Raw genomic sequence first — 22926 nt, forward strand, 5'->3', positions numbered from 1 at the left:
CTGAAGTGGAAAGGCTGAAAATCAGTGGTAGAGCATCTGCTTGGCATGCAGAAGGTCTCAGATTCGATCCCCAGCATCTCCACTTAAAAGGATCAGGTAGTAGGTGATGTGAAAGAACTCTACCTGAAACCCTGGTCAGCTGCTGCCAGCCTGAATAGACAATACTGACCTTGACGGACCAATGGTCTGATTCAGTGTATGGCAGCTTCATGTGTTCATGGGTTCTAACAGTGGTACACCCTGATGATTTTGTCATCCAGTGCCACTGTGTAGCCTGTGCTCCATGTGCCTTCCAGGTCACGCTACACGCTACACCCTAAACATTCTGCAATTCCAGAAGTAGTTGAGGCTTGTACAACCCTGGTTCTGGGTTCCTTGCTGTTTACCACATGTCTTTACATGTGAAAGTCAATGCTCAGGGCTTTCTCTCTTTGTCAGGCACTAGCATCGCACTTTGGTAAGACTGATTATACAATCAGCAAAAACCGATGATGCTTTTCTTGGACGGTAGTACTACAGGCTTCAGGTGTGTTTGCGTGAGGTAACTTGTAAAAGGACATAAGAAAGGCCATGCTGGATCAGACCAAGGTCCATCAAGTCCAGCAGTCTGTTCACACAGTGGCCAACCAGGTGCCTCTAGGAAGCCCCCAAACAAGACAACTGCAGCAGCATCCTGCCGGTGTTCCACAGCACCTAAGGTAATAGGCATGTTCATCTGATCTTGAAGAGAATATGTATGCATCATGACTAGTATTCATTTTGACTAGTAGCCATGAATACCCCTCTCCTCCATGAACATGTCCACTCCCCTCTTAAAGCCTTCCAAGTTGGCAGCCATCACCACAACCTGGGGCAGGAAGTTCCACAATTTAACTATGCATTGTGTGAAGAAATACTTCCTTTGATCTGTTTTGAATCTCTCACCCTCCAGCTTCAGCCGATGACCCCATGTTCTAGTATTATGAAAAAGGGAGAAAAGCTTCTCCCTGTCCACTCTCTCCATACCATGCATAATTTTATAGACCTCTATCATGTCTCCCCTTAACCGCCTTCTTTCCAAGCTAAACAGCCACAAGCGTTTTAACTGCTCCTCATAGGGCATATCTCCATACTCCCACTTTGGGGCAAACACCTCAAATTCATATCAGGGAGAAAGCATCTCTGCATCAAGTGCATGACCAGGACCCTCGCAGCAATGTGTTTTGAAGTGAACCCTTCATCTTGAACTGCTAAGTTTTCTGTTGTTGTTCGGGTTCATTTTGAGTCTACAGTAGTCATCCGCAATCAGGACCCTGAACCCATACTAGGAAGGGGAAGGGGGCAGGACTACATGTGCTGGCCTTGCCCCCACCCCCATGTATGTTCAGCATGACTTCAGGTTCTTGCCTCAATCTTCTGGGATTTATTCTGGGTCCCTAACTACCTCTTTTTTAGGACTAACAAACAGTTGAGATTTGCTTTCGGTTTGGGGAAAAACATTAAAACTTTGGTAAGATCTGATCAATGTAGGTTCAGTTCCTTGGTCAAGACCTTAGTATAAAATAAGAAAACAAAAGGGGGAACACCGACACGGGAGAAAAATAAAATAAAACTATAGACTGAGACGGACCGAACGGCAATCAGAGGGAAAAATGGTTTATAATCAAACTGCAGCTGCACAACACGGCTTAGGCATTTGTAATATTAATGTTTGCATTGGATTTGGGGAGCAGTTGGAATTATTCATGAAGGAAATGGTGTTAACAAAAGGATCAATTCATCTTCCTTTAAATGGGAGTCTAGATTCCATGGCTCCATGGTCCTAAACCTGCCTGCTCAGCCTTGCTGGGGTATTCATGCAAACATCTGCAGTGAGAGCCAGTGTGGTGTAGTGATTAAGAGCAGCAGGCTCTCATCTGGAGAACCGAGTTTGATTCCCTGCTCCTCCACATGAAGCCAGCTGGGTGACCTTGAGCCAGACACACTTCTTTCAGAACTCCCTCAGCCCCACCTACCTCACAAGGTGTCTGTTGTGGGGAGAGGAAGGGAAGGCAATTGGAAGCCGCTTTGAGACTCCTTAAAGGTAGAGAAAAGCAGGGTATAAAGATCAACTCTTCATCTTGTCCTGAATGCCAGCAGACCTGAGGGCCAGAAGCAGGTAAGCACAGTCAGAGAGCAGTCCGAGGGTCAATATCAAAAGCAAAGTCCAAATGCTAAGTCAGTCTGTTCCAAGGTCAAGGCCACGAGAGTCTCAGAAATGGTCAGAAGACCAAGAGAACACAGGGTAGTAGTAACAAGTTGTTCCCACGTCATCCTGGATGCCAGTGTCTGCTTAAATAAGCCTGACTCAGCACTCTCTGCTGGAGGGATTATTCTCATTATTCTCATTGCTGTCAGCTGGCAATGCTCTTTGTAGTGCTTGTAATCTGGCACCCCTTCTACGCTTTGTAGTGTTCTGCCCCTTTGGCGCCACTATTCCAGTGGCTATGCAGGGCTGCTGCTGCTCTGGGAGGTTGAAGGCATGGGGGGGGACATTCATCCATCTGTGCCTGCTCAGCTTGCTGCTGTTCCTCTCTTCCACTGCCTGCTGCTTCAACATCCTCTCTGTCTGAGGAAGCTTCAGCAGGCTGCCCCATGACACTTCTTCAGGTGGCGAGGCGGGTCAGCTGCCAGGGCCTGTGGGCAACCTGGGGGCCAAAGCAGGGAGAAAGTAGGCTGCTGTCCCCCTCCAGGCTGCTCGATCCTTATTGTGGCTGACAGGGTGGGGAGTGGAAACAGATTGCTGCTTCCCACTAGCCTGCTCTGCCCTCCTTAGCCGCAAGGGGTGTGGTTAGAAGGGTGAGCCAAAGGGGAGGGGCCAATGTGGAGAAGAGGAGTCCCCAGAGGATGGAGAGTCGCCTAGTTATACTCTGTTGCCCAGAGCCCACCACAATCTGGAGCCAGCCTTAGGTGTTTGAGAATGTATAGACTGAACATTCAGAGGCACCGAAAAGGATATTCTTTGCCAGAGTTTGATTTTATAAAATGTGTCCACAAGCATATACCTACTGAAGCAGCCCAAATAACCCAGACTACCCTGATCTTGTCGGAGCTTGGAAGCTAAGTAGGGTCGGCACTTGGATGGGAGACCACCAAGGAAGAATAGAGATGCTATGCAGAGGAAGGCAATGGCAAATTACCTCTGCTCATCTCTTGCCTTATATATCTTTTATGGCAGCATCAACTTGCACGTGCAACTTTGACTTATCACAGACATACCTTTCACAGCACCTCCAAAATATGTTGCGTTTTAATGGTGTCTGTTTGCAGATTCAGCTGTGAGTCACTGTACAGAACAAAGCTTATGCCATTCTCTTGCATGTTTTATACATGTCTTTATCGTTATTGTTAAGAGTCCCGTTTTTGTTAAGAGCCCCATGGCACAGAGTGGTAAGTTGCAGTACTGCACTCAAAAGCTCTGCTCACAACCTGAGTTCGATCCCGACGGAAGTTGGTTTCAGGTAGCCGGCTCAAGCTTGACTCAGCCTTCCATCCTTCCGAGGACAGTGAAACGAGTACCCAGCTTGCTGGGTATAAAGGGAAGATGACTGGGGAAGGCACTGGCAAACCACCCCGCAAACAAAGTCTGCCTAGAAAACATTGGGATGTGACATCACCCCATGGGTCAGGAATGACCCGGTGCTTGCATAGGGGTCCTTTAACTTTTTATCGTTATTAATCAGCTAATGTGTCAGCTAGGAGCCTACAACTCTGGACAATGAGGGAGGGGTGGATGTAACTCCTGACCCAACCCAAGCTCAGATTCAAACCACCTTATCATACAACAGAATGCATGAGCTCACATGAACACAGAAGCCAGCTTCCATTGAGACACATGAACACATGAAGTTGCCTTATACTGAATCAGACCCTTGGTCCATCAAAGTCAGTATTGTCTACTCAGACTGGCAGCGGCTCTTCAGGGTGTCAGGCAAGGGTCTTTCAAATCACCTACCTGCCTAGTCCCTTTAACTGGAGGTGCCAGGGATTGAACCTGGGACCTTCTGCATGCCAAGCAGATGCTCTACCATTGAGCCACAGCCCCTCCCCAGTTACGCTATTGCTCTATCAAAGTCAGTATTGTCTAGTCAGACTGGCAGCAGCTGTCCAGCATCTCAGGTAGAGATCTTTCACACCACCTACTACTTGATCCTTTTAAATAGAGATGATGGGGACTGAACCTGAGACCTTCTGCATGCAAAGCAGAAGCTCTATCACTGGGCCATGGGCCCAAACATGATGATGGATGTTGGGGCAACTGAGCCAGCATCTCAGCACTTGGCAGGTGCTGTCATGGCAAAGGATCCGTCGGCCGAGGGCATCTTCTTGCAAGAGTGCCAAATGCACAAGGGCCTCAGGAGCATGTATGTGCATTAATTAAAGGGGGGAATGGTTGAGAATGAGGAAGAAGCAAATAGGGTGGAATGCAACCCCTTTCCATGTCTGACACATGGGGACCAGGCCCTGGGAAAAAGCAGCTCAGAAGGGAAAGGACCTGCTGTTCCCCTATACTCAAATGTTAGGATCAGGAACCATTTTATACTTCATACTTAGACGTTGCCAACTCTGGGTTGGGAAATACTGGGAGATTTTGGGGGCAGAGCCTGAGGAGGGTGGGGTTTGGAGAGCGGAGGGACTTCAATGCCACGGAGTCCTATTGCCAAAGTGGCCATTTTCTCCAGGTGAACTGATCTCTGTCAGCTGGAGATCAGTTGTAATAGTGGGAGATCTCCAGCTAGTACCTGGAGCCTGGCATAATTGACAGTATATACTCTAACAAGGACCATAAACCGACTTGCCATCAGCAGCCATATGAAAAGACACATTCAGGAACCATTTCTCTCTCTCCCCCCACCAAAAAAAAAATTTGATGCAGGAGTTGGGTAAACTCACTGCTTTTACAGATGATAATTTAAATAGAGGATTTTAAATATTCAATTTTTAGCTTTGCTGTCCAATTCCAGCTGCCAGATCAGCTTTAATCCACAGACAACGAAACTAGGTAGTGTCCATTTTTCACAGGAAAATGCACTAAAAGTGACACCATGATTTATTGGAGAAATTTTAATCAATGTTTCTGTAGCAGCCCTAGATTACTACTTACATATAATGGGATTTGGTGTGCGCAGTGCCAGGGGCTAAGAGCAAGCCGGGAGTATAAACACACTAGGATTTAATTGGCTCCCAGTCCCAAGTACAAACAACTACCTATAGGTTGTTTCTAGGAGAGTTGCAGAAGACAACAATTACAAATTTAATTGGGGTGGGGGTGGGGGAGAGAGCACCACGTATGAAAACTGCTTCTTAAGCAACTATTAGCCAGGACATCCAAATGACCCCTTATTGGGTGAAGGCAACAGAGTAACAAATTGCTACCCAATTGTATTCTGGTAGTGCTAAAGAAAAGAATTTTCTAACAGTCAGAGCGGTTCCCCAGTGGAACAGGCTTCCTTGGGAGGTGGTAAGCGCTCCTTCCCTGGAGGTTTTTAAGCAGAGGCTAGATGGCCATCTGTCAGCAAGGCTGATTCTATGACCTTAGGCAGATCATGAGAGGGAGGGCATCTTGGCTATCTTCTGGGCATGGAGTAGGGGTCACTGGGGGTGTGTAGGGGAGGTAGTTGTGAATTTCCTGCATTATGCAGGGAGTTGGACTAGATGACCCTAGTGGTACCTTCCAACTCTATGATTCTTCTATGACTCTAAGATTATCGTTGTTTTGTATAATTAATCTTCCTTCTGTTTAGCAGTACTGCATATTCGGCAGAATGCTTTTCAAGTTATCCACCCTTTCTCTGTTGTTTAGTTAAGATAACTAGGTTGAAATCGTCAGTATGGTCCTAAGCAGAGTTAACAGATTTTTTTTACACCCTTCTAAAGCCATTGAAGTCAATGGCCTTAGAAAGGCGTGAGACCGTTGACTTAGATGTATTTAGAAGGGTGTAACTCTGTTTAGGATTGCATGGTGGGATTGGCCTTGATCTCAGTGGGGATCTTAGTGATCTTAGTTCAAAGGCAATATTGTCTCTCCACTGACCTTATTTTATTTGTTTAAATGGGGCCTTACCCTATTTTGGGGAACATTAAACAACAAGAAGGCCATGATCCTGCCAATGTTTAAGTCTCACTGATTTCAAATGGGAATAGAAACTTGTACTTAATGTACTCTGACTGATATCACTGGGAATTTTGAAAGTGTTCGACTTTAACTGGCATGTACTGTAATTATTTAAACAATAAAATTAGTTTTTGAGTGCATAAGTAGTGGTTCCTGTCACTTCTGGGAAAATTCTGCACAATCATTAGGAACCTAGATATTTAAATGGACATGTGCCATATACAAGTTTTGACAATGCTACACACAAGGGTAGATCTAACCAACTTTTCTGCTGGTGAAAAAGGAAGGCAGGGCATCTTGTTTGACCACCAACGAAAATTATGCTGAGAATCACAGGACCTCCTTGTACAAAAACCATGTGGGATGGGGGCTGTAATATGGAAGTTGCCTCTTTCTCCCCTGTGTTTCCCCACGTTTTGGGGAACCTGTTTTATCTAAAATTTGAAAATGCAGGCAAAATGTGGGGAAACACGGGGAGAGCGAGGCGACCTCTGACAGCCGAAAACGGCAGGCATAATCCAAACAAAGACCCGAAGTCATCGGAGGGGTGACGGCGAGGGATACAGCCGTGCATAAAAGACCTAATCAAAAAGTTGGATCCGATCCATTTGTTTTTCCATTTCAAACTTGAGCCTTTATGTACTGAATTCAAAATATAAAAAGTGAATAAACTGTTGGGAAGCTTTGGAAAAAAGAATTTGGTAGGGACGCAGGATGGGGAACTGACATGGCTGTAGGACCGGCAATAGGCTGGCCTCCCTATGGCCTGCTCAACTTGTAAATGGCTCTAAACAGATAGTTACAAAGTGGCCATCTGTGTATGTAGCTGTGTCCCCACATTGTTCTATATTGTGTTACAGCAATAATTCACAATTGGACTGTGTTGTGAGGACAAGCCAGGAGCTCAATGCTTGTTATACTGCAACTATTCTGCAAAATCCAACCAATGTGGATGCATCCTACATTCATAAAATAAACAGAGCGTTACAAAGTCAGTCTCCCGTGTTGTCTCCTCCATGGCAAACAGAGCTTGCTAACTTCAACTATGCTTAGGGTTGCCATGTCCTCTCTGGTAATTGGCAGGGACTTTCTGAGGCTGGGGCTATGCGACCCAGAAGTGGTGCAGAGGCTCTAGCAATCACCTCTAAAAATTCTATGGTTTCCATAGAGTTTTGGGGTGAGTGTGATAGAGTGTCTGCAGCACTTCCAGGTTTACCAGGGGTTGCTCCCCTCCTTCAGCTGGCCCTCTTCCGCCTGCCCACCAGCTGAGGGTCACTGGGCAGCAAGGTCAATTGGTGGGCATTTGCCTGCCAATACCGGGCAATTGGCAAGCCAAACTATGCTCCGCTCTGCCTTGAGGAAGAGGGAGACTGCAACCCTTTTATTTGATGCCAAAGTTAGGATCGGACTAAATGTGACAAATTAAACACAGTCACCACAGGGACCAGCAGCCATTTTGCAGCTGCAAGCTCATGGGGGCAACTCCATTTATAAGTACTGCAGTGGCTCAATTCTGATCAGGACTGGAGTGCTGGGGTGGGCGGGGGGGGGGCTTCTGTCTTCCCACTGCACTTTTCCTGAGTGGACCCTCTGTGAACTTTGGCCCTTAATGCCACATTGAACTTAGCTTTGAGTTCACTGTGCCACCAGAGAAAAGAGATAATGAGAGATGGTAAAGGAAGATGACATTAACCTATTTTCTATTTTTGAACAAAAACAACAAGGGTGTGATTGGCAGTCAACTGTGTGCAAAAGGGTCAGCACAGCGGTCATTCTTACCCAGGAATGCTCTACCCACCCTTCCTGCCTGGATCACAACTTAATTGCAAAATGCAAAGAGTAACAAAAAATATGTTCTACTTTCCAATATTTGAAATTGATCACAAATGTTTTGTGCATTCTCACTCAGCTTTCCCCATCCCTGTCTCCTAGCTTTGAGGTAAAAACCAATAACATAAAAAAGAAGGGTTTGAACTCTGTTTGGGGGAAACTGTGTGATTTGTCAACTTTTCAAATGGGTTGAACTCAACTTTTGGATGGCTTGCAAACTGGAATGCATGGGTAGTAGCAGTTGTCAACATTGCTGATGATCAGGGTGGGCTAGAACTAGGGTTGGCAGGTCCTACCTGGCCTCTGGCGGGAGCTTCATTTTCTTTGCCGACCAGGGGAGAGATGCTCACGGCGTGATTCCCTCACTGATTTTTAAAGTGTTCAAAAACTATCTCTCCTAACTGCAGTTCAAAGTGGCCCTGTCCACTTTACCCTGTAATTTTGCTGGATGTGCACATCAGTCTTAATTTAGCTCTGAATTTCCCATTCCCAGTTATGGCCTGGTTGGAGAGAGGGGGCTGAGATGGGGCTGAGGTTCTTTTGCACCTTGATCCTTTGCATACAGGCAGGTGCTGCAATGCAGGGTTGGATCTCGCCTCCTATCTGTTCAGATATCCTGCAGAACACTTTTAAGAGCAGGCTGAGCAGGCTGTTGATCTGCCAACAGAGTGAAAGTTTAAAGCATTTAATTTCTTATTCAAGCCTGTCTTTTGTATTAGTTCAACAATATCCCTGCACATAGCACCGATTCTGTCACAAATATACAGTATATTAAGCGGCAGCAGTTCACAAACAGAAGTGTTTAAATTAGAGAAATAGCCTCATAATTCTCACTGTGTATTTATTCCCTCCCCCTAGACCTTTTCTATCGATTTAGCACAGCCTTGCAAAATTATCTGCTTTTACGGGCTGGTATCATTTCCTTCTGGGGGAGTGGGGCACTAGGTATGTCTCTCTTGTTAATCTGGAAGATACATGTGCAGGGGGTGGGGGAATTGTAAATTTCATTGGAGCTTGACAACATTTTTTCTCTACTTATCCACAGCTGGCATCAGATCATACTCTCAAATATCATATAAAATGTCACAAAACTGCTCCCTTTCTTGCTATATATTTCACAGCTGGAATGTGCATGCATCTAATGAGCTGCACCAGGGAAAAGCCCCCCCCCCTCTCTCTCTCTCTCACACACACACACACACACACAAGGCCAATTTATAATTCTGTAGTACTCCTATCATTTCTGGCCAAAGTCTGAAAAAACTAATCATGGCAATTTGTGTGTGGGGGGGGTAGTATCATTGGCCTTTTGTGCATGGCTGTTTCCCTCGTGATCACCCTTCCAACAACTTCGGGTCTTTGTTTTGATTATGCATGCCGTTTCCAACTGTCAGTGGTTGCCTCACTCTCTCCCTGCGTTTCTGAACATTTTGCCCATGTTTTCAGAGACCTGTTTTATTACAAATTTGAAAATGCAGGCAAAACGCGGGAAAATGAAGGGGGAGAATCACAGAATCATAGAGTTGGAAGGGACCACCAGGGTCATCTAGTCCAACCCCCTGCGCAATGCAGAAAATTCACAACTACCTCCCCGACACACCCCCAGTGACCCCTACTCCATGCCCAGAAGTGTCAACATATGTCAAAGTTATGCCTAGTCTGCAGTTTGTTAAACAGATCATACTGATCAGAGTGACAGCTAAGTCATGTGATGATGCTGGTCTGATCCAGTTTGTACAGCCAGGAATGGGGATTTCCAGAATGACTCATCTCAGGTGAACTGTGATTGGTCATAAATGTGTATATAAGTCTGTGTAGTGAATGTGAGTTACTTCTTGCCTGAAATATACATGCTGGTGGAGCATGCTGATGCTCAGAGCTGTGAATGTTAACAGCCAAAGGACTCTGTGTAAATATTGTAAATAAACTGTACATAGCAGAACTGCGTGGTGTGAAGTGGCTACCAGGTAAACTCCTGAAGTCCAGACAAGCTGTGCGTGACAAGAAGATGCCCAAGATGCCCTCCCTCTCATGAACTGCCTAAGTTCATAGAGTTAGCATTGCAGACAGATGACCATCTAGCCTCTGCTTAAAAACCTCCAGGGAAGGAGAACTTACCACCTCCCGAGGAAGCCTGTTCCACTGAGGAACGGCTCTAACTGTTAGAAAATTCTTCTTAATGTCTAGATGGAAACTCTTCTGATTTAATTTTAACCCGTTGGTTCTGATCCGACCTTCTGGGGCAACAGAATACAACTCGGCACCCTCCTCTATATGACAGCCCTTCAAGTACTTGAACATGGTTATCATATCCCCTCTCAGTCTTCTCCTCTTTAGGCTAAACATACCCAGCTCCTTCAACCTTTCCTCATAGGACTTGGTCTCCAGACCCCTCACCATCTTTGTTGCCCTCCTCTGGACACGTTCCAGCTTGTCTACATCTTTCTTAAATTGTGCTGCCAAAACTGAACACAGTATTCTAGTTGAGGTCTAACCAGGGCAGAGTAAAGCGATACCAGCACTTCACGTGATCTGGACACTATACCTCTGTTGATGCAGCCCAAGATCGCATTTGCCTTTTTAGTTAACGAGAGCGAGGCAACCTCTGACAGTTGGAAACAGCATTCATAATCAAAACAAAGACCCGAAGCCCTTGGAGGGGCGACCGCAAGGAAAACAGCCATGCACAAAAAGGCAGGGAGCCTCACTGCTCCCTCTCTGAAATATCATCTAGGAAACTGAAAAGGCACTCCTAAGCATCATCAAAGGTAAAGGAGACTTCACGTTGCAGTGCGTCTGGGGCTGGCATTCAACACAAAGCAAAACATAATCTGCGCATGTGCAGCATGTTGTGCTCAGCTGGCGAGGGAGGTAAATGGAAGTGGAAATGGGCTCCTTTTTCAAGCCTTTTTCTGTGCTTCCTATCAGTTAACAGAAAATCATGTCTGGTCATGCAAAAAGGTCAAGAGGTTTTGGATACAAATACATCAAGAAATGCAGAAAATACTCAAAATTAACTTTCCTTTGAGTCCGGAAACTATGCTGTTAGGGATGGAACCAGAGAATCTGCAAAGTAACCATAAAGAACTATTTGGATACTTGACAACGGTGGCCAGATTAGTATTGGCAACATTTTGGAAACAAGAGGACAACAGAAAATGGAAGAATTTGCTGTGATGGCCAGATTAACCAACATGATGAAAGAAAAGCCGATGGAAGAAACACGGAAGAAATGGGAATGTTATTTTGAATATGTTAAATGGAAAGAATAGATTAAAATAGAGATAACATAGATAATGTTTAGATTATGTAGTCACAGAATTTATTAAGTATATTGTATAACACTGAAATAATTTTATAAGAGGTATTAGATGTAAGGTGAAATCTATTCCCCGAAGGACTATAATCTGCGTGACTGTAAATGCAGGTAGGTTTATTTTATTTTCTCTTTCTTGTTTGTTTAAAATATTAATAAAATATCTTGGGGGAAAAAGAAAATCATGTCTGTTAAGGGGGCAAATTGCACTTCCTCCTCAAAGATGGGATTGCATCTAAATTCTGTGCCTGGAAGCATGCTTCCTCAAGCCCGCTGCAGCCCTAATTGCCATCTGAAATGATGGTCCTTGGGGAATGGGGGACTCCCAGGAGCACATTGAGGGGGGAATTGGAGGGTTGCCACAGGAGGGGGGAGACTGGCAAAAATGATACCCCCTTACACATGCCAATCTTTCCCACCAGATCCAACCCCATGTGTTTCCTGACTGCAATTCTTTTCTCCTGCCCCATACAAGAGACTAGAATATGTCTCTGTTCCAATAATCAGCAGTGTGACACCTGTGGGTGTCTTGGCACACCCCCCCAATGTGTTCTTGGGTGTATACATCCTTCTTCCCCAGAGTAAATAGCCCATCCTGGATTTCCTCCAACTTATTGGCCTTCTATGTTTCCCTGCAGTCACCCCGCCAACTGCTTTGGGGCTTCCTTTTGATTATGCATGTGGTTCCCAACTGTCAGAGGTTGCCTCGCTCTCCTCATGCATTTCCCCCGCATTTTCCAGATTCTGGCTAAAACAGCATCTAGAAAACACGGGCAAAACACTCAGGGAGAGCAAGGCAACCTCTGACAGGAGGAAAAACACATGCATAATCAAAAGGAAGCCCTGAAGCTGTTGGGGTTAGGGCTGTTGATTCGATTCAGCCCGAACTGAAAATCAGCCGAATTTCCCCTGATTCGGTGGTTTTTAGTTCGGGAGGAACCGAACTCAAAACTGGCGGGCAACCGGGGGGGGGGGCGAATTCAGCGAGTTCGGGAGTTCGCGAATAAATTCGGCAAATTCGGCCGTCAGTAAGCAGCATAACCATCAGTAAGCAGCATTCTCTTCCCCCGGCCAATCGGTGGCCAAGCTGGGTCTTCTTCTGGCCAATCAGTCAGGATTGAGTACTGGAGGAATCAGCTGATGTGTGGCCCGGCCAGGGAGAGAGAGAGAGAGAGAGCGAAATCCTCGTGTGTGTGTGGGGAGTGCTTGTGCACATTTGCTCCTTTCTGTGGCTGCAGGGGGCATATTTTTTGGGGTACAGACACAAAACTTTCAGTGGAGCTTCAGATGAAGCTTCTTAAGATACCCCCCAAGTTTTGTAAACATTGGGTCAGGGGGTCCCGAGATATGGGCTCCCCCCTTTTTCTTTCCATGGCTGCAGGGGGCGCATTTTTGGGGGTACAGACCCCAAACGTTTAGTGGAGCTTCAAATGAAGCTTCTTAAGATACCCCCCAAGTTTTGTAAACATTGGGTCAGGGGGTCTCGAGATATGGGCTCTCCCCCTTTTCCCTCCCCCCTTTTTCCATTTATGTGGCTGCAGGGGGTGCTTTTTTGGGGATATAGCCCCCAAACTTTCAGCATAGCTTTACACAGTTATTCTTATGATACCACCCAAGTTTTGTAAAGATGGGTTCAGTGGGGGCAGAAATATCGCCTCCCTCCCTTTTCTCTTTCCGTGGCTGCAGGGGGCGCATTTTTGGGGGTGCAGATCCCAAACTTTGAGCGGAGTTTCAGACCAGTGTTCTTAAGAGACCACCCAAGTTTTGTGAACATTGGGTCAGGGGGTCCCGAGATATGGGCTTTCCCCTTTCCCCTTTCCCCTTTCCCCTTTTCCCTATTGGGATGAATGGATCAGCCGATCCTGTGTGCATCTCCAGAGCAAAACGTCCCGTGCCTAATTGGAATCATCTTGGATTACAAGTCCTCCCTAGCCCCTCCTGATGGAACAGAAGACAGCCACAGTAAGACCCCTTTGGGGGCTGTAATCTATAATTTTTCTCCTCTGTATGTGTGTGTGTGGGGGGGGAAGCAGAGTCTGTGTGTGTGTGGGGAGGGAGCAGTTTCTGTGGGTGAGGGGGGAAGCCAAAGGGGGCTTTCGTCGGTTCTGCCTGGGGTGTGTGTTCCCCCTCTAGTCTCTCGCTCCCTGGTTTGAGGGGGGAGGTTTCAGTTGTGTGTCTTCTGGTTTTCCCTGTTGCAAAGGTGTTGTTTTACAAGGTTGTGTTGCTTTGCAGTTGTTTTGCAAACTGTTGTTGGGGCTGGGAGCTTTGTGCGTGGGCGGCAAGCTCTGCTGAGAGATGCACATTAAGGGTGGGGGGGACCACTTTCAGGGCCCATATCTCAGCCCCCCCGACCCAATCTTTACAAAACTTGGGGAGTCTTTCAATAAACGTCCTTTGAAGCTCTGCTGAAAGTTTGGGACCTCTAACCCCAAAAATGCCCCCCCCAGAGCCGCGGAAAGGCGCGGTTGTGTTTTTAATGGCTTTATTCGGCCGATTTTTTTTTTCCGAACTTTGAATTCCCGCCGAATTGAACGGATCCGAAGTGGGGGAGTTCGGACTTCGGCATATCCTGAATCTAAACGGGCCGAATTCGGCCGAATCCGAACTATACCGAATTTTTTTAAATTCAACAGCCCTAGTTGGGTGGCCCTGGGGAAATGCCCCTGCATAAAAGGCCATTGAAAGTGCTTCAGAAGAGGAAAAGAGGCATCATCTGGGACTTTCTGTATGCCAAGCAGCTTAAGGTCCATACTTACGGAGCCAAATCTGATGGGTTGATATTTTATGATATCTGTATGATATCTGAGTTGGGTCTAGATGGTATGAAGTAATCTTTGTTGGGAGAGGGAGTGGAAAAAAGAAGATGTGGTGATGGAAAGAAAAGAAAATGGCATCCATCCATAGCCACAGCAAACAGAGGAAACATTGGCAGCAAACAGGATTTTTTTTAAAGGCAAACATTTTCATAACTTAAGAAACTTTTGGAAATTATTTCTGTCCCCCCACCTGAAAGAACTGGTTTAGGCTTGGAAAAATCAAAAACAAGAGAACACTGATAAGCAGGACAGGATGGAGCCATTTGCCTAACTGTCTCTCAGTTTTGTTCTCCCGGGCATTGGACAGAAATACTAATGGGTTGGTAGGAGCATGAAGAGCCTCATAAAAGCCCGCAATTCTAAATGTCCAAACACTTTCTGCTGGGGTTAATGGACTCATCTCTGCTCTGAAACTCTTTTGTTTTATGCACGTAACTGTAGAAACAACAAACGCAGCGCAGCTCTCTCAAGAGGACCCATGGGAAAGGTGCTCCCTTCTTTCAAACTCACCGTTCTTTGAAAAAGCAAAGGAAAGGGAATTAAGTGCATGCGTAAAAAGGGTGGGGGGAGAGATGGCTAAGGGTAATGGATACTTAAACTAAGATATATAGTGCCTGTCCTACCAACATACACAGTTTCTCAATCTGTGCAGACACACTCAGCTTTTCATAACTCAAAGAACTGAAGGCACAATGTCCCTTTTCCCCATTTCCAAGTCCCTTAAGACTATCTCTGAATCTTCTGGGGAAAAAAAAAAACCCTCATCATAATACAACAAAAGACAGAGGATGGTGAAAGCGCCAAATATGATTTATTCAGAGGCAGAGAATTAAAGAATTCCCTTCTGGCTCCGCACCGTGCATCACAACTGGAAACAACAGCTCACAGGAGTAGCTACGACAATGGCTTCTGAGATACAAATCCCTCTTTGCCCAAACATTAATTATGGGACGTGTTGTGAAAAGGTGCCTCAAGGACAAAAAAACACCCTCAACCTTCCAAATTAAAAGGCTGATTGAAAACATCATCACAAACCTAGGAGGACAGGCTCGCAATGGAATCACAAAGAGGCATAAATGACTCCAAGAGGAAACCGGCAGAGTATTTCCAGTCCTTCCTTTATGAAAAGAAAGACGCTATGAAGCCAGGAGTCTTGCCTCAAGCTATCCTCTAATCCTTTCTAGCTGTAATGGCCAGCTGGTGAAATGGTAGTATCCAAGTAGGTATCTGAAATCTGTAGGTGCTACCATCACTGTTCCATGTGATCAGTTGACCAAGCCCACAGGTGTCGTCTAGAGAGAGAAAGCCGCTCCACAGAAACTCAAAGACACTATTTTGTAGAAGAAGAAGAGTTGGTTTTTATATGCCGACATTCTCTACATTTCAGGGAGAATCAAACTGATTTACAATCTCCTTCCTTTCCTCTCTCCACAACAGACACCTTGTGAGGCAGGTGGGGCTTTTAGAGTTCTGAAAGAACTGTGACTAGCCCAAGGTCACCAGCAGCCCATCGCTCATGTGGCGGAGTGAGGAATCAAATCTGGTTCTCCAGATTAGCATCCACCGCTCATATGTAGGAGTGGGGAATCAAGCCCAGTTCTCCAGATTAGAGTCCACTGCTCTTAACCACTATACCACACTGGCTCTCTGACATGGCTCACTGTAGAACTGACATGGCTTAGCTAGAGCAACAGAGGAGGTCTACAGCCTGAAACCAGCTTCTAAAACAAACCCATCATCTGCTGTCCTTGCCTCTTCCACCCCACCATTCCCTTTGTCGTCGCCCACTGTAAATTAGCTGGCACCTCAGCTGGAACTCTTTGGAGGTCAGCTGCACGCCATCAAGCTCAGCACAAGCTACCAGACGCCACTCTTGACAATGGGCTCAACACTTTCCCCCCAGAGTTTATTCTAAATTACGTTCTTTTCCTTTGCAGATTTCGATGCACGGGAATGCTTTATCCCGGTGGAGACAGGTGTGGGGAAAAGAGGGGCACTTAAGCCCTTACCTCATTGTCATTCTTGAGCTGCTTTTGCCCTTGCTGGAGAACATAAATATGGATATCTGCAATTTTCCCCAGCATGAGCAATCCTAGTTTGGTGAATGCTTTTTAAAGTGGGGAAAAAAAAAAACAGCAGGGGAGGAAAGTGTTAAAGTCCTCCGCTCTTCTCCCACCACCCCGTTCTTCTTCATAAAGCAATTCCTGAAGCTGTGTTTGCAAAATATTTTTTTTTAAAAATCCACACAGAACAACCATGGAAGAATAAGATATACTTGAGTCCAGTGCCTCTTTTTGACCCAAAAAATTTTCTGGGTTCCTGGTGGACCAACCAACCAACCAAATGTGCTGTCGAGCTTACTAGGTCCCACAGGTGGGATGGGCTTGTTCATACAAAGGAATGAACCACCAGGATTCCTGGGGCCTTTTGCAATAAACCTCGGCAGAGAACTGAAGCAGTGAAACAGATTCTTACACTTTTAGAACTGTGGATGTATATCTTTGATATAAATCCTGGAAGAATTGTAAGTCGCGGGCCGGAAGTACACAAGCGGAGGCCGAGGTGTTTGAGATTGTGCTGGTTTAGCAGAAGATACCTTCATATCCTAGTAATTCATTCCTATCCCCACTCCTTGTGCTCCGGAGCCAAGTTCTAACACAGAAAACATATTCCTAGGCTCAAGCATTGGCTCATGTTAAGCCTTGGATAATTTCCCCACAAAACAGGGGTAAGCTTTGGGGGGAAGCTCTGAAATAGAATCTCGGCTGATCGCTGTTGGAATCGATCGATACTTCAACATTTAATACAGGTGGACACACATAATTCACCAAGTATAACTCTGCAAGGGATGTTTACAAAAAGCGGCACAACTACAGAACTGTAAAAAGGTTATTTTTTAAAAAAATAAATAAAGAGTGTTCTGTATATGCTCTACAGACACTAAGATGAAATATTCCAGACATGTTCTTTTTTTAAATCCCTGCTGAGGAGGGAAAAACCTGTTGGATTTTAGATGTCAGATTTATACAGCTTTCCTTGGAATAGATTTAGAAGGGTAAAAATAAAAGGCATGTGAGATCAGACACTTATAAAAATAAACTTTGTAAAGTTCAAATTACTTCATTTTGAGCAGTCGGATTTCATTTGAAATTTTGTTTTGGTTAAAATTCTGTATTTAATTTTTCCCATCTGCACCCAGCTTTCAAACCACCTCTGCTTCTCACTTGCATTTAAAGACCCTGGCTGAGGTTGCCGTAAGTCGGCTGCGACTTGATCACACTTGACACACACATGGACAACTTTCCCACCTTAAAGTACCCCCCAAGGAGGCATCCTATATCATTTTGGCTTTGGACCACTTTCTTTCTTTAAGTTATAACAGACTTGTGAATCAAATTCTATTAATTCATTAGAAAAAAGATGTTCATAGCAAAAAGCACTTCCAGCCGACCTGTTCTAGCATGTGAGTTTACACTAGGGTTGCCAGCTCCAGGTAGGGAAATACCTGGGGATTATGGGGGTGGAGCCTGAGGAGGGCAGAGTTTGAGGAGGGGAAGGATTTCAATGGGGTATAATGCCAAAGTGTCCACCTTCCAAAGTAGCCAATTTCTCCAGGTGAACCAATCTCTGTCGCCTGGAGATCAATTGTAATAGCAGGAGATCTCCAGCCACCACCTGGAGGTTGGCAACCCTTGTTTACACATAGCATTTAACGCTTCAGAGTTCTCAAGATGACATCATAAGCTTTATCTTATAAGACCTCCCACTTTCCATTGAGGCACACTTTAGAATACCCGCAACTGTCCTAAGGAAGCAGTCCTAAGCAGGTCTACTCAGACTCCTACTCAGGTTTTACTCAATGGGGCAACCCCCGAGAAAGTGTTCTTAGGATTGCACTGGAAGCCACTCATTTGTTCCAAAGGATACCAGCTGTAGACCTGCCCATTTGGGGGCATGCACAAATGTTATACTAAGCCTAGAGTTGCCAATCTTCAGGTGGTAGCTGAAGATCCCTTGGGATTACAATTGATCTCCAGGTGACAGAGATCAGTTCACCTGGAGAAAATGGCCACTTTGGAAGGTGGACTCTGTGGCATTATACCCCACTGAAGTCCCTCCCCTTCCCAAATCCCACCCTCCAACCTGGAGCTGGCAACCCTAACTAGGCCATTTGTAAACTCTGGAACTGTTCTGGTTGGGCCTACAATCTGTATATTGAGAATGGCTGCACATATATGGATCTTTTCCCTCTAAAGGCTTTCATTTTCTCAATAAATTAGATCATAGAGACAAGTATCTATGTCTATTTATTAGAGTGTTCCTTTAAAAAAAAGTGCCCCAAAATTCTGGTTGTTTTTTTTGGGGGGGGGGCTTCCGTGTATGTTTGGCTGTTAGCTGTATTTTTAATAAAGAAAAGAAAGGCACAAAAATTCTGTTCAAAACAGCTCTTTGGGAATGTCACATTGCAATTCTTGGCAGAGTTCCCCACCCCCCGGCCATTTCAGTGACCCTGCGTAACATCACACTGTTAGAAAGCAATCCTAAACGGGTCTAGTAAGAATCCTATTCTACCCAACAGCGTTTAATCCCAGGAAAGTGCTCTTAGGATGGTGCTGTTACAATATTATAGGGGACAATCCATACCTCAGGGACATAGCACATGGTTTGCCTAGCAAAGGTCCCAGCTGCAGCTCTGATTATGTCCAGGTTCAGGATCAAGTTTATTGCATATGGACCAACGGCCATTACAAAAACAAGGTTAAAAATCTATACTTTCAAATGATAGGGTTGCCGGCTCCGGGTTGGGAAATACCTGGAGATTTTTGGGGCGGAGCCTGAGGAGGGTGGGGTTTGGAGAGGGGAGGGGCTTCAATGCCATAGAGTCCAATTGCCAAAGCGGCCGTTTTCTCCAGGGGAACTGATCTCTATTGGCTGGAGATCAATTGTAATAGCAGGAGATCTCCAGCTGGTACCTGGAGGTTGGCAACCCTATAAAATGACAATGTTTGATAGCATTTACATTTTAGTACCAAATTAAAACTCAAGCAGGAAGGAAAAAAAGCTTTCTCTAGACCGCTGAAACTTATGAAAGCACTGAACATAAGGCATTCGAAGTTATCTAAAATGTAACTGACCAAAACCACAACTGCTCATAACTTGAAATCGTAGCTTTTGGCTCTTGCCTGAATAGAGCTCACTGTTGTGACTAGAAAATCACACTTCTTCCCTGTTATTTCCAAATGAAAGGGTCTCCGGAATTCTTATTTAATATTAGTATTTAACATCTCATGAGATTACAGTTCCATATCTGACTCTGATTTGACGTCAGTATTTATTTCATATCTGAGAATTGATGCCTGATGATACATGACAGCCAATACAGAATATTCTATATTTTCTATTCATCATGCCAAAGTATTTTATATTTGACTGTATTTGACAGGTGATGGGTATGTGACATGAGATCCCAAAGCTAGCAAGAGATATCAAGAAAGTCTAAAACATTCAAACTGTGAAGTAAAACTTGAAATTTCACATTCAGGGTTTAGATAGCAAATTTTAAACATCTGCATATATTTGTTTTAGCAGAGTTTTCCATATTATTTATCGTGTTGAACCATGCTGAGCACGATTCTATTGCTTTTTAAAAAAAATTAACATACAATATGATATTAACCTTCTAGTAACAAAATTAAAAATAAATACTAAACTAATTTGGGCAAAGAACTGGAAGAAACCAACTATATCTATGATTCAAAGTGATTTAGGAAATGTTTGGGCACTGCTGAAATAGAGAAACTATTTTTTAAAACGTCAAGAGTGCGAACGAATCCTTTCAGATTTATTTAATTAGAAGTGGCATTTATTTCTCAATTTATTTCTTAATTCTAGGAATTTTCTTTACTGATGCATTAATTAGGGCACAAAAACTAGCAAACATGCACCTATCTATAGCCCTTTCCTTACATTTTCACATGGGTTGGCTTCTATTTCGCTGAAAATTTCTACCACAAAAAGGCCAACATCTACAAATATCTGAAACGGATAAATGTTCAGCTCAGTCCAGTGCTGCAGATTCCACTGTGTACAATATAAGGTTCTCACAACATTGTAATGTTGCATTAATTGGAAATTCACACCTCAGACACGATACTGTGAGAAGAGGTTTTTCTCAGTAGTACAACAGAAAGCTTTTTAAGAGATGAAAATGTAGTATTGACATTGCCTGTGAAGGGGTGGGCACTGAACACCAAGGAAAGACCTTCTCATAGGAAAAATGGTCCTCTTTCAAAACAATTCCCTCTCCCAACCCCTTCCTCGCCAGTCCACATACCTCCATATAAATATTTGTCTCCTGTCATCACTTTTAGTGGGCTGTGACTCCGAACGGAGGAAGCTTCATCGCCGTCGATGGTGAGCACTGCAAAATTTTCTTTTGCTAAGAACTGGACTTCATGCCACTGCCCATCATGGAGCCCAGCGCCTGCAAGGAAAAGAAGAGAGTAGGTTCAGTTTTCTTTGAACAACACTACTTTTACATTCCTCGAGAATGGCTCGGTAGGCTCTGTAACATCAGGAAGGGGCTGTGGCTCAACAGTAGAAAATCTGCTTGGCATACAGAAAGTCCCAGATTCAATCCCCGGCATCTCCCAGCAAATATAATAAACAGGATTACTACTGTGCAAAAAAGGAGACAACCGGCTATAAAAACCACAGTAATACGTTACTTTGAAAGCCAGTGTTGCATAGTGTTCAGAGAATTGGACTAGGATCTGGGAGACCCAGGTTCAAATCCCATGGACACTTACTGGGTGAGCCTTTCGGCGGCCAGGAAACGGGTTTGGAGGTGCCACGGCGGCACCTCAGCCACACCATCCCTGGCACCGAAAGGTCAGGAATGGGCAGTGAGTGAAAAAGCTGGCTGGATCCAACCACCCACTTTCTCTTTGGGGAGAGTAGAATTAATTCACCACTCAGTGGAAGCAAGACTTTGAGTGACAGGGATAAACTGAGGCAACACATGCTTCAGAACAGATTTCCTGTGCATTACTCACAACCACTTCATGTAATAAAACCATGATGTCCACTTCTTTCTTATAATGCACCATCGGGGGTGGGGGGGAAGCAGCAGGTTAAAGGGAGAGATACTTAAGGAGCCCCGTGGCGCAGAGTGGTAAACTGCAGTACTGCCGTCCAAGCTCTGCTCATGACCTGAGCTCAATCCCGATGGAAGTTAGTTTCTGGTAGCCGGCCCAAGGTTGACTCACCTTTCCATCCTTCTGAGCAGTGATGGGCTGGCCATTGTGTCAGCTTGCCCAATGGCAAGTGGGCCCTGTGGGCCCCTGATGAAGTGGGCCCCCTTAACCATTAGACAATATGTTAAAAATAAAGAACTAATAAAAATTAAATGATAGACCTATAGTTGTGGGTGGGCCTCCTTTGTCTCCTGGCAACCAATATTTTTAGACCCAGTCCGCCACTGCTTCGGAGGTTGGTAAAATGAGTACCCAGCTTGCTGGGGGTAAAGTGTAGATGAGTGGGGAAGGCAATAGTAAACCACCATGTGAAAAATAGCCTGCCTAGGGATGTGACGTCACCCCATAGGTCAGTAATGACCCGGTATTTGCACAGGGGACCACTTTTACCTTTTAAAGAGATTCTTAACTCTTCCCCTGACGGCAAACAGTTCTCCCGCAGTTTGCTTCTCTCTCACGAAAACGATGGGCTCCACCTACCCATTACAAAGTCCTTGTGTTTGCTGGGAAACAACACAAGGCATTTCTATCACATGAGCGATTGGAGTTTGTGCTTCCCAGAACCATGCCAGCTCTTTTCTGCTTGTGATCAAAGCGGGCAGGGAGAAGCGGCTTTAGCCTCCTGCCTCATGAGGGTTGCCACCCTCTGGGTACCGTGAAAGGCGGCAGCGCGTGGCTCATAATAATCAATTTATAAAAATAAAAATAAATGAACAATTCCAATTGAGGCGGAGTTGTTTTTATGTGACCAAAACCAAACCCAAAACATTGTGTTAAGATACCCACGATTTGCCTCGCCGGCGAGGCAAATCGTGTGTATCTTAACACAATGTTTTGGTTTTGGTTTGGTTTTGGTCACATAAAAACAACTCAGCCTCAATTGGAATTGTTCATTTATTTTTATTTTTATAAATTGATTATTATGAGCCACGCGCTGCCGCCTTTCACAGTCTTCACTATTTTCAGCATAGGTATCCTCTGGGTACTAGCTGTAGATCTCCAGCTATCACAACGGATCTCCATCTGACAGAAATCAGTTCACCCAGAGAAAATGGCCACTTTGGTATTCCCCAGCCCGGAGCTGGTAACCCTATGCCTCATGCTGTTTTCATGTCTTCAAATCCCACCCCCCATAGAAGAAGAAGAAGAACAAGAAGAAGAGTTGGTTTTTGTATGCCAACTTTCTCTACCAGTTAAGGAAGAATCAAACTGGCTTACAGTCCCCTTCCCTTCCCCTCCCCACAACAGACACCCTGTGGGGTAGGTGGGGCTTGAGAGAGCTGTGACTAACCCAAGCTCACCCAGCTGGCCTTATGTGTAGGAGGGGGAAAACTAGATTAGCATCAGTCACTCAAGTGGAGGAATGGGGAATCAAACCCGGTTGTCCAGATCAGAGTCCACTGCTCCAAACCACTGCTCTTAACCACTGCACCACTACTGGCTCCATTGTGAATCTTGTGTGTAGCCACTTATACAATGTGATAAATCGCAATGGGTAGCCGTGTTAGTCTGTCACTAGCAGTAGAAAAGCACAAGGGTCCAGTAACACCTTAAAGACTAACAAAATTTCTGGCA

At 45.1% G+C, this 22926-nt stretch overlaps 1 protein-coding gene across 1 annotated transcript in view; it reads right to left on the reverse strand.

Moving 5' to 3' along the window:
- The window catches only part of CNTNAP2 (contactin associated protein 2), a 744578-nt gene that overhangs the window by 573194 nt on the left and 148458 nt on the right, over window positions 1-22926 (reverse strand). The window contains exon 7 of the mRNA XM_056857035.1: window positions 20430-20579. Within this exon, the coding sequence (XP_056713013.1) occupies window positions 20430-20579 (150 nt within the window). The remainder of the gene's footprint in view (window positions 1-20429; window positions 20580-22926) is intronic.

The sequence above is a fragment of the Euleptes europaea genome, chromosome 11 (assembly GCF_029931775.1).
Source record: "Euleptes europaea isolate rEulEur1 chromosome 11, rEulEur1.hap1, whole genome shotgun sequence".
NCBI lineage: Eukaryota > Metazoa > Chordata > Lepidosauria > Squamata > Sphaerodactylidae > Euleptes > Euleptes europaea.